Source organism: Fundulus heteroclitus, unplaced genomic scaffold, assembly GCF_011125445.2.
Source record: "Fundulus heteroclitus isolate FHET01 unplaced genomic scaffold, MU-UCD_Fhet_4.1 scaffold_78, whole genome shotgun sequence".
NCBI classification, from domain to species: Eukaryota; Metazoa; Chordata; class Actinopteri; order Cyprinodontiformes; family Fundulidae; genus Fundulus; species Fundulus heteroclitus.
This window is the reverse complement of record NW_023397230.1, coordinates 78,812-91,763: the sequence shown is the minus strand read 5'-3', so window position 1 is coordinate 91,763 and position 12,952 is coordinate 78,812. Positions and strand designations below refer to the sequence as shown.

Below are 12,952 nucleotides of genomic sequence, written 5' to 3'. Positions count from 1 at the left end.
AAGATGTCGTGTCGTTTTAATCACCAAAATCATCTAGAATTGCCTCGGTGGCCTCACTTAGCATCCCTTTGCCTCACATGGCTCCTGTGCATAGGGAGATCATGTCGCTCGGCCTGACACATTCGCGTTCAATGTGAACACAACCTCATTCTCCTCCGCTGCAGCCAGGCTCTGCTCAGCGCACGACCGCGCAGTGGACCTGTTGACACATGAACGAGCGCTACAGGGCCAGCCTGCAGACTGAGCAGCGGATGTCCCAGAAAGCCAGGCAAACGAAAGCAGAAACCCTTTGTGGTGCTTAGAACTCAGCAGTCACAAATCGAAAAGACTCTTCCCTCCCAGTTTGTCCCTTGCATTTAACAGAGAGATGTGCGGCGCAGTGGATCTACCCCGTCATGTCATTCGTCCACGACTGCAGAGTAATAACAGGACGAGTGCATGTCCGCGGAGGACTGGCCAGATTTGGACAACAGAGGTCTAGCATTTGACACTATGGTGTCGGAATAATAACCTAGACCCCAGCATCTCAAGGATGAAAGAAGTAATTACGGAGTTCAGGAAATCAAAGCACACACACCAAACACCACACACACAACCCATCAATACATGGTGAGGAGATTGAGAGAGTCAGGAACTAAAAGTCCCTGGGTGTCCACATCTCTGCCGACAACACCTGGAACACACACATCTAACACCAGGTGGGGAGAGCCATACAATGACTTTCTTTTCTCAGGAAGTTAAAGTGCATCCTCTTCCCTCACCAGCTGCTCATGAACTTCTACGGGTCAGTGATAGAAAGACTTCTGGTGTACTGCTGCACTGTGTGGCTCTCCAGCTTTCCTCAGAAGAACAGGAAGAACCTGCAGCAGGTGGTGAGGTTAGCGGAAGTTATTAGATTGTCGCTGCCGTTCCTGGTGGACATTTTCACCTGCAGACTCCAAAAGAAATGCAGTACCTTTGCAACAGACTCCACTCAACCTGGACACATTTTATTCTCCGCTAAATTCTAATAAAAATGGTTTAGGACTTTAAAAACCAAATCCAACAGATGTTAGTTGGCCAAGCTTTCTTGGATTTCCCGCAGGCTGTATCTGTTTGTTTTGAGCTGAAAGTGAATTTAAAACATTTAGAAAGTTTGTGGGGGAAAACGGCAAGCACCAGAATATCACAAATAAACATTTTCTCAGTATGTTTTTGGTACTTTAAATTAATTAATACTAAACATTTTCACCACAGTTCTGTAAGGCGGATATTTTAATCCAATTTTGGATCAAACAGAGCCCTAAAAAATAAATGTAAATGTCTACGAAACATGTAAAATATTTATCTAACCTTTCCTGCTTATGGATAAAGTGCAACCTAAAGAATAATGGGATGAACAAATCAACTGTACAACTCAGAAGCTGGTCATCATCTGCTATTATCAATTGAAACAAACAAAAATAAAATAGCTAATAGTCCTTATCAAGCAGCTAAAAGAAGTTACAAGAATATGCTGAAAGATGTATTTTTTTACACAGTTGTTAATAGGCAGTAGAGTGGAGAGCCACACTCCACTGTTTGCTGTGATTACATGTCCCTTACTTCTTTAATAAAGATAGCCAGTTCTACTTCATGGCTCCATCCGAATATGTCTTTTGGGGACTCTTTTGCCAAAGCGGATGTGGGTCAGCGGTTGCCATGATAAGTGCTGTCCAAATAGTGCAGTCAGTAAGGAAGGAAGTAGGAAAAAGAGCCTGTATAACTTCTCGTTGTTAGTTTAGCATAGGAACCTCATGATATCCCTTACTGGTGCTAAGGAGCTATAAGGAATCCCACAATCCTTTGCGTGACATGATGTATAAACAGAGCCCACATCACAGAAATGAACGAAAATGCCTGGAGAGAAGAGGCCGCACACTTTGTAGTTAATTTTTGGAAGGCCGTAGGCCCTTAGACTAGAAATCTCCATGTGCGTTTCCATCACATAGTGGTGGATGAGTTAAAGACTATCCGAAATTGGCACAGCAGTCCGAAGCTCCTTTCCTACCCACAATTGAGTCCTTACTGTTGACCCATGAAAGGTTAGGGAACAGAAGCTAGGAGATATAATTAGACATTTTCTGATGGAGCCCATGTGTTTTTGTTTACATGGAATTGAAGCCAGTTGTGCGTTCTCCATCTTGTTCTGCGAACCAGTGGCAGGATACAGATTATCTTTGTCTGTTTGGCTTGTGGTTTTTATTACCGCCACCCACTGGACCGGAGTTGTACTGCAGTTTTCCTCATAACTTTCTCTTATGCCATAAGGCTGATTTAAATAAGTGGCGCATAGAAAATGGCAATGCCTCAACTTTTACAGCTGCAGGCTTTCATTAACCCAAGGAAACCGAAGCCCGGGGCTTTACATTGAAAAAAGGGCTGTTGTGGAAAACAATAAGAATACATTCTATTCTACTATATTCTATTCCTTAAGCATATAGTTTTTATTAAAGCACAACTGTATGCATAAATGAACTAAAACTGGAAAATCATCACAAGTCGTGTAAGACTCCTGACCATCAGTACCTCTTCGATCAATTGATGTGTGTGGTGTCACAGTGCGGGACAGCTTGTTGGCAGAAACCCGGTACAGGGAGCCTCGGATCCAGCACATCTCGATCCCCGTCCAGCACCGGCTGGATGGTTGGTGTCTGTCAAAAGGCGCTCGGCGGCGGTTTTGAAGGAAAGTCCTAAGAGAAAAGGAGTTAAAAAAGAAATAAATAATAACATTAAGGCTTTTACACAATAACAGTTACTACTTCAGTTTGAGTGAAACTGTGTAAAGTGTTCAGCTCTTTGGGGGTTTTTCTTGTCAGAATATTATCGGCTCATCCCCCTGTTAATTTCACACCTCTTTCCACCCTCCCACCCCAACCTCCAGCTCTTTCGCAATACCTCCCCGCTTCATTTTATGTTTCCCATCCTGTAGTTGCCCCCCACCCCTCCTCTTCCTCCCATGTCACAGCACTCTGTTAAATTGCTCCTCTAATGGAAAGGACGGCAGTGTGGAAATGGAGAGAATTGAAAGGAGGAGAGGAGGAAATCAATGAGATAATAGGCAGGGCAGGGGGCCAGAGCAGCGAGGTTGGCCCCTACGCTGGAGTGTACAGACCACACACACATACACACACACACTCCCGCTACAGTATGTACAATGCACACAATCACAGCCCTCTGCATCCAGGATTCAGTCAGTGGGCTGCTACATGTGTGCGGCGGTCAGACATGCGAGGCTGCTAGGTGGTGGTGGGGCAGTGCAGGGGTTATGGCGATAAATTGCGCTGTCCTGTCACTTCTATTTGGGGTGGATTGGGGCTGGTGTACAGGGCGCTGCTGGTGGTAATTTGCTGCCGTATTTCAGATGGGCTGGAAATGGGTTTAGAGCGAGAGTTCACGCCTCCCATTACGGAGAGAAGAGAGGGTTACCCCGGACGCGCGGCGTGCACCAAACAACCCGCATGGCCGCTCGACGCGTGCAGAGCTGCTCCACTGCTGGGGGAAAAAGTAAATATCAACTCTCAGCTGCGTTCACGTCCATGAAGCACCTGAGTGTGAGCCATAACTCAGCAGCACAGACACTCAGTTTCACTGCTACAAGATCAGTGGCTGCCCGACACGGGGCAACAGCAGCCAGGGGAGCTGTAATGGGGGCTAATGTTGAAGCTCTGATTGCCACCAAGGGAGGCTTAAACAAGGAGAGGGTGGCCCCCACAACCACAAAGGAGGTTAATGGGGATATGACATGAGTAGTTAACACAGACAGCAGTTAACCCTGACACAGGGGTGCAGTCGGCAGTGGGGGGTGGGGTGGGGGGGCTGGGTAATGCTCAGCGTGTTAGAATGTTCATTCACTGACTTTGGACATCAGAATGACAGAAACACTGATCTCACTGTAGCCTGTGCTGTATTTACTCTCAATCAGGCTTCAGACAAACCATATCTGATATCATACACGCCTTCTTCTTCTCTGATGCAGCTTCAGAAAACAAGAATCCTGTGGACTACACAACTCTCCTCTGCTTCCTTTTAACAGCATACAAGCAGCCCCCCCTCCCCCCCAATAAAAACAGAAATCAAGAACAGAAGCAATGGATGCAGGATGACAGGTAGATTGGTGGACAGTACAATGATGGAAACAGGGACAGAGAGTAAAACGATGGATTACACTTTAGATACAGGGACAAGGAACTATTTAACATAATATAGTTTTTGATTCCAAACTTATACACACTGAGAAAATACTAAAATCTGAATCCATACTGATGAGCTCTGAACTTATGGGAGCTCTGCACTTATGGGAGAAGGGACGAGTCTTTAACAAAATAAGATTGATGTACAACAGCAGTAAATTTATGACTGTATGGCACAGAAAGCACTTCTTTGTCTCATCAGTATACTGCCTTACCACTTGCGTATATTCTGGGTATCCACAGGCAAAATGCACATCTATTTTTTACAGTATGCTCATAGGTGTGTACATCGTTATCTGTTTCCATTTGACACCTAGTTCTGCTGTTGGAAAAATAAAAGTTTGATGTTGTTACACTCACAGACAGCCAGTCATGATCCATGGCTTTTTCAGGCCAACTTTAAATATTCATAGTTAGAAAGTGATGAGATAGACACATAATTATAATATAAGAATTATATTACAATAACACAACAGAACTAAGGACTGAATTTGTTCTTTAGACAAAGGGAGAAGCACTAGAATGGGAGGCAGAGTTTTGGTTTACCAAAGATAAAATTATATCCGTCCATCCACCCAGCATGACGGCCTAAACCAAGCAAAGGATCAGGGAGAGTTGAACTTCCCACAATCCAATGCAGCAACACAAACTTAACAAAATGGAAATGACATCAACACTTTGAATCAGTTGTTATGGTTCAGTACTAATAACAAATTACAAGATGAACAACTGTGTATATAGCAGCTCAATGTTCTGGCTTTTAGAAATTATGCCAACGGCAAAGCTCACATGGTAAAAGGAAATGATGAGAAAGTTAGGATGTGGTTTTCAGTTTCATTGCATTTTCTGATAAGACAAGAATCAAAAACCACAGTAATGAAAAGTTGGATTCTAAATTTTGATGCAGCAAAAACAGCTTCTGTTTTAGCTGGGTTTTGTATGTTTTACAGCTATTTTTCTTTACCCAATTACAGCTAGAGAGGGGCGGGTCACTGATTCATACATTCGTAGTAGCCAAATGAGATGGCTGTGATCACCGTCGCTAGTTCTGCACGGATATTCAGACTTATTTTCAAACTAATACAGGAAGTGACAACAGAGCAAACAAGAGTGAGCAGGAAGTAGCACCATTAACCATTTATCATATAAAATAATAACGCACATATTATCGGTTTCTTGCATGATGAAACACCAGGGATGGGCAATCCAAGGTTTGTAAGTAAAACGTCTGTACAGAGATTAGTTGCAGCCATTTGCTCCACAGCATAGACACAAACTAATGTTTAAAACAGTGGTCTCAAACTCCAGTCCTCGAGGGCCGGTGTCCTGCAATTTTTAGATGGGTCTCTGTTTCACTACACCTGAATCCATTATGAGCTTGACTGCATGCTAGTGAGGTAGTTTAGCTGTTCGATTCAGGTGTGTAGGGCAAAGGCAAAGGCAAATTTATTTATATAGCACAATTCAGTACAGGGACAATGCAAAGTGCTTTACGTGATTAAAATATAGCAAATTAAAACAGAATAAAAGCAAGTAGGAATAAAATGTAGATAGAAATTAGAACAAAAAAGTGGTGATTCAGTTAACTAGAACAGTTGAAGGGAATCCTAAACAAATGTGTTTTTAATCTTGATTTAAAGGAACTCAGGCTTTCCGCACCTTTACAATTTTCTGGAAGTTTGTTCCAGATAAGTGGAGCATAGGAACTAAATGCTGCTTCTCCTTGTTTGGTTCTGGTTCTAGGTATGCAGAGCAGGCTGGAGCCAGAAGACCTGAGTGGTCTGGAGGGTTGATACACCGATAACAAGTCTGTGATGTATTTAGGTGCTAAGCCATTTAGGGATTTATAGACTAACAGAAGTATTTTAAAGTCTATTCTCTGAGATATAGGGAGCCAGTGTAGGGACTTTAGAACTGGGGTTATGTGCTCTACTTTCTTAGTCTTAGTGAGGACGCAGGCAGCAGCATTCTGGATCAGCTGCAGCTGTCTGATCCACTTTTTAGGCAGACTTGTGAAAACACCGTTGCAGTAATCTATTCGACTAAAAATAAACGCATGGATTAGTTTTTCCAGATCCTGCTGAGACATTAGTCCTTTAATCCTGGAAATGTTCTTCAGGTGATAGAAAGCCGACCTTGTAACTGTCTTTAGGTGCTTTTGGAGGTTCAGGTCTGAGTCCATCACTAGGGCATGGGACACATCTAAAAGCTGCAGGACACCGGCCTTCAAGGATTTGAGTTTGAGACCACTGGTTTAAAAATCACCTGGCTAAGTGAATTGGATGTAGAAAAACTAGGCAGGGTTTTTACTTTCTAAAGCCAGATTTACCCACCTCTGGGAAACACTAATAAAAGGTTTGCATTTAGTCTTTACACAAGTTAAAAATACCTCTAATAACAAAAACAAAAATAAGTCAACTTAGATTTTATCTGTGATTACTTGATAAAGTCTCAGAGATGTTATTCATGCCTCCTACTATGTAAAGTTGGTGTATCGTGCCAACTTTATGTGTGTGACAAAAAACAAAAAACAAAACAGGAAGACTATGTCTGGAGGTCAGAGCAAAAGAACTTAAACTCATCAAAACCGAACAGTGAAAAATACAGAGGGGAAAAAAGGAAGAAACAGAGGACGGAGAAAAGGGCGTGAAGAAGCTCCCCTGAGACGAGTGTGTTTGTGTGAGCAGGTGTGAATGTTTGTGTGCGCACTCGGCTCGGACCGTGCGATTTACAGATAAAGGAGAGAGCGATTCAGCACTACGGGAGCCGTTGATGAATGATCTGACTTTTGTTTTAGTGGCAGGGAAGAATTTGGAGGGTCGCGAGACTGCTCAGAATAATGCTGCCCTTGTCTATTTGTCTGCAACCCAAGCATTAGTGAGCTTGTATCGGGAAACAGTTACCCTTGAAAGAAAGCGTTGCAAAAACAGTCACCTGGATAACTGTGAACGCAAGGACCGCTGCTCCTCTCCAGGTGCTTAACGGACACCTAGGCAGCAGAGACGAACCTACCAGGAGCAGACCGTGGTGAGAGGAGCACCCTGGGGGGAATAACGCAGGACTATAAGCGACAGACAAATGACTAATGTGTGATAAGTAATGAGTAAATGAGTGAAGTGGGGAATAAAAGAGGACGTACAGGAATGAGAATCCAGGAAAAGCAGGAGAGAAGTGAAGAAGAGGGAGCGCTGCTTCACTTTATTGCCCAGTCTCTTACATCCTGTGCTGATCGATACTGAAGCACTAAAGAAGATGAGCGTTCAGAGCAGGCGTGTGTGTGCGTGTGTGCACAGATATACAGCATACACACTCTCGAAGGGATTACATTTATGGAATCGTCGCCATGTCACAAGCTTTGACATGAATGCATGAAATAACGTGTAAAATGAGTGATAGAAATGTTTAAAAAGAAGCAGAAATAAAGGAGCCATTGAGCAAACAAAACAGTGGCACGTTAAGGACTGCCTAAGAGGGGTGAAACAGGGAGGGTGTGAGAGCGATGAAGAAAGGCCCGGCTTGTAATTTATCCTCCAGAGTGCATGCTTTACGGCTTTCTTAATTCAACTCCTGATACTATTAATGGAGTTAATGTTGAGATTATATCTATTTTCTAGTGGCGGGGCCTGAAATACTGCCGCTACCCCCCCTCTAGTCTCCCCTTTCAAACTGCCACCTAGCAGTAAATCACTTCCTGGCTTCACCATCTTCAGACTAAAATTAGGTAACAGCATGGCATACTGGTAGAAAGGCACACTTCTGGAGGTACTGAGGAATTTCTGAGCTCCTGTGCACAGAAAGTTTGGACCTCTCATGACTTCTTTAATTGTTTTACAAACTTTCCTTTAGACACCAGTTAGGTATTTAGAAAGATAAGATGGGGTATGAAATACCTTCAGGATTGACAGTGGCAAAACGCATAGAAAGAGTTACACCCTAAATTGGTAATAAAGAACAAGGAAAATAAATACAGATTATATACAAAAAAGCGTAAGTTCACCCTTACAGAGAGAACGAGACCATTCAATAAAGTAAAATCTTTATCAGCTAAAGATAACCGGAAAGCTTTAACAATTTAATTAATTATACAAGCGTGATTAAGAGTAGATTAATGACCGATTTTTTTTGTCAGATGAAAGACAGTCACTGTGGCGACAGTAGGGGGTTGCTGGTTCGAACACCCACACCGAACATGTCAATCGTTGTGTCCTTGGGCAAGACACTAAACCTGCTTTGCTTGCTGGAGGTGGTTAGAGTCTCTGGTGGCGCCGATTATCTGGCAGCCCGGCTTCTGTCAGTCTGTGGCTACAATATAGTTTCCCCACTGTCAGCGTGTGAGTGAATCAACGTAGTGGAGACACTTTGGGTCCTCAGGACTTGACAAAGAGGTATATAAGTAGAGGCCATTTATCATAATTAAAGTCAAAACATTATTATTTTTACAATGATTACATTTCTATATAATATATTCCTCTCCTTTTTTCATTAAGTGTGCAATTCATTAAAAGGAATAAGAAAATAATAAATTTAATTTAAAGGAGCTGTGAGTAATATATTTACTGTAAAATCAACCTAAATCATTCTCATTTGTCACCTGGGATGGAAGTAACATTCTCTCTAAGCAATGGGTCCTCTCCATCAACAATGACTTAGCCCTGTTTTTCTCCTTTCAAACCTAGAGGTGTATAGAATGTGATAACCTTAGTGTAGCTTTTAAAACTATCCTAGATTCAATTGGTTTTGCTCAAAATGTGCATAAACCGACACACTCTTGGCTTCATATTTTAGACCTTGTGCTGACATATGGCATTGATTGCGAAGAATTAACAGTATTTCCTCACAACCCTGTCCTATCTGATCATTTTTAATAACATTTGAGTTTAATCTAACTGACTTCTCCACCCCCAAAAGAGGGTTCCAATATAGTAGAGCTTTATCGGATAATGCTGCTTTTAATATCTTCAGTATTGTAGAAGAACCCTGCGGATGGCAGCAATGTTGCTTTTTCACATTCATAAATAGATGTCTTTGTTAACGGTGTGACTTTGTCATTGCGTTCTGCATTAGACACTGTAGCTCCCTTGAAAAAGAAGGTGATTATTCACAGGAAGCTGGCTCCCTGGTTTAATTTAGAGCTGCGTTCCTTGAAGCACAATGTTAGGAAATTGGAGAGAAAATCTATTGTTGTATAAAAAGACCCTTCGCAGAGTTAGAGCAGCATATTTTTCATCATTAATTGAGGAGAATAAAAATAATCCTAAATTTCTCTTCAGTACAGTTGTCAAACCTACTCTGAGTCACAGCTTCGTTAATCCATCCACTCCCTTAGCTGTTAGCAGTAATTACTTTATAGGATTCTTCATAAATAAAATTAATTCCATTAAAAATAAAATAATTGGCATCCTCCCAAACATGATTACCTCGTCCTCAGTAAGTGAGGCAGCGCTGGAGGAATCTTTAGAACCTGCGCTGTGTTTGAACTGTTTAGAAGCAGTAGAGGTTTCTGAGCTATCTAAAATTTTAGCTTCATCTAAACCTTCTACCTGTATGTTAGACCCGATCCCAAAGCAGCTGTTATTAAACCTTTACTTAAGAAACAATCTCTTGATCATGCTGAGTTAGTAAATTACAGACCTATATCTAATCTTCTTTTCTTATCTAAAATGTTTGAGAAAGTAGTTGCTAATCAACTTTGTGAACATTTACAAAGTAATGACCTACTTGAGGAGTTTCAGTCAGGCTTCAGTGCTCATCATAGCACTGAAACAGCTCTGGTGAAGGTCACCAATGATATTCTCATGGCCTCAGATAATGGACTTGTTTCTGTCCTTGTCCTGTTAGATCTCAGTGCTGCATTTGATACAGTTGATCACAATATTATCCTACAAAGACTTGAGCATACTGTATGGATTAAGGGGTAAGCATTATGCTGGTTTAAATCTTATCTACCAGCAGGTCTGCTGGTGGTTCCTAGAGTCTCTAAAAGTAGAATGGGAGGCAGATCCTTTAGCTATCAGGCTCCTCTCCTGTGGAACCAACTCCAAGTTTTGGTCCGTGAGGCAGACACCCTGTCTACTTTTAAAACTAAGCTTAAAACTTTCATTTTTGACAAAGCTTATATTTAAAGTGGCTCATGTTACACTGAGCTACCTCCATAGTTATGCTGCTATAGGCTTAGGCTACCGAAGAACATCATGGTCTATTTTTCTCACTCTACTGAGTTCTACTGTTCTCTAGTTTTGCATTGATTGTCGTCATTTCAGCTTTTAAATTTTTGTTCTCTCTCTTTTTTTTCTTCATAGTAGGTACACCTGGTCTGCCGTTCTGTTACCTGTGACATCATCGAGGGAAGACGGCTTTAAAAATTCAGTATTGATCCAGTAACAGATTACTGGATCAATGTGTGCTTCTGTGCTTTTTTGTTTCTCGTGTTGTGTCTCTGCTCTGACTTCTGTAACCCCCAGTCGGTTGAGGCAGATGACCGTTCATACTGAGCCTGGTTCTGCTGGAGGTTTTCCTACCCGTTAATGGGGAGTTTTTCTTTCCGCTGTCGCTTCATGCTTGCTCAATATGAGGGATTGCTGCAAAGCCATCAACAATGCAGACAACTCTCCCTTTAGCTCTACGCTTCTCCAGGAGTGAATGCTCCTTGTTGGGACTTTGATGCAATCAACTGGTTCCCTTATATAGGACATTTTTGACCATTCTGTATAATCTGACCCAATCTGTATAATATGATTGAATTTGACTTTGTAAAGTGACTTGAGATGACATGTTTCGTGAATTGGCGATATATAAATAAAATTGAATTGAATTCAACTGAATTCTGTTAAATGCTTAGATCAACAAAAGGCATAATGTACGTTTTTTTTAATAATCTGAAATACTGATAAATGTATTAACATATCTTGTGCTCAAATTGTGTCTTAAATTGTAAACTTATTTCTATCAATGTTCTGAAAGTGCTAACAAAGAAACTGTAGTTATACTGCAGCTGGATGTTGAACTATACATCTTGTTGATTTTAGGCTGCTTTCACATATAAATCAGTTTGGGTCAATAAAACATTACAAGTTGCTTGTTTGGTCTGCTGTTAATTTGCAAGTTAATGACAATCCAAAGTGTTATTGTGGAAGCCTGTAAGAGCAGAAGCTAAAAGTCTCATTAATTTTTCCCATAGTCAATGTGATCCAGCTTTGAGTTGCCATATATTTACTGAGGCGTTGATCAGCAACAGACCTGGATGCTAAACTATCGGCCCAAATGATTCATAACTGCATTTGAGAATATTTGGTGGACTAATTAAAAACAATGGCATAATATCAATGCGGGCATTAAAGATAACTCTAAACCTGCCTTTGGCAAGTGTGCTGACAATCCCCAACTTTAAATGTCTGCAACAACAGCACTGCATTTCACTTAACTTGACTCTGCCAAGGCACTGGGAGTGTTGTTGCGTACTGACTTTGGAAAACAGATTTCTCAAAGCTGGCAAGGTAGTATTTTAAACTTGTGGCCACAAAGGAAACGTCTAGCAATGATATTTCATCTAGGAGATCCTTGCTGTTTTCAACAACTCTACCAAGCTTAACTGAAATGATCATTCAGACTGTGGAGTTGCTACCTTAGAACGCAGAGTTTCAGAAAGCATAACCATCTTGCGGTCTACATTGCATACACAATGTAATGCATACGATAAAACAGAAGGGTATTTTGGAATAGTTTAAAGGGACGTTCTATAGATAAGGACCGCCACCTCCTTCCTGCTTGCACTGCCAGTGGAGCCCTGTGGGTTTGTAGCAGATGTTAGGTGCAGCTGCCTCAGAAGCGCAACACTGAGTTGACTCTAACCAGAACCTGATCTGATTGTGTCCAGGAGTTCGTCATGACCACAACCGAGTTGGAAGAAAAGGCTTTTATAACATGATCATAAAAATGGCAATGAGAAGACAAAATACAAAGAGGATGAAAGACCTGAACTTTATTCCAAAAACTTCTAGCTTCAGCACCTATTAGCATAAAAAGAAGACAAGTTTGTAACTTTAACTCCGTGTGAATGGAGAGAATTAGGACGATACAGCTATACATGATGGATGTCATAATGAGCTTCACCATTAAAACACAGAGGTGTTCTTCATTTAGTTTAATGAGGCAGACCTCCTAAACTTAGTTAACACAGAAGTATTTTGAATAAACTATCTGCATTGGAAAAGGTTTTAAAAGTCTATTTTTTCCTACCAAAAATGCTAACAGGAGGTGTAAACACACACGAGAAAACATGTGGAGGTGAAAAATCAGTGATTTTTATAAAAGTATTATTCCATGCTACACAATAATTATAACCCCGTTAGGAGACTAAAACTATGCTGTCCTTAATTGTATCTTTACGACATCTAAGCTTTAAGGACAAAAATAAATAAATAATCTAAAGCCTCCACTAAGCATTGAAACAACATCAAGTGTTAAGTCACCAGTTAAGGCTGTAGTTTTTAAAGCAGTGTGTGGTTCAGCAAGGAACATGCACACTGATAAGAGCTGAAGACCTATGAGGACCGGGATCAGTAGGTGTGATAGGCCAAAGATAAAGAGCAGCACTCAGTAGTTAAGAGCAAAGAATATGAGCTCATGCACCACTCAATAGCATCAAACTGATAAAAGGAGCTGCTGGTCTTTGGAGTTTAACTGATAGATAAGCTGGAGAGATGAACGAGGAAAAGGGCCCCGTCCCTGGGGACCTGACCTGT

General features: G+C 41.4%; 1 protein-coding gene across 2 annotated transcripts in view; it reads right to left on the bottom strand.

Moving 5' to 3' along the window:
* zc3h3 (zinc finger CCCH-type containing 3) overlaps positions 1-12,952 on the bottom strand; it is an 88,972-nt gene that overhangs the window by 28,357 nt on the left and 47,663 nt on the right. For both annotated transcript variants that reach the window (XM_012853713.3, XM_021311222.2), the window contains one exon: positions 2,548-2,711. In XM_012853713.3, coding sequence (XP_012709167.2) covers positions 2,548-2,711 — 164 coding nt within the window. The remainder of the gene's footprint in view (positions 1-2,547; positions 2,712-12,952) is intronic.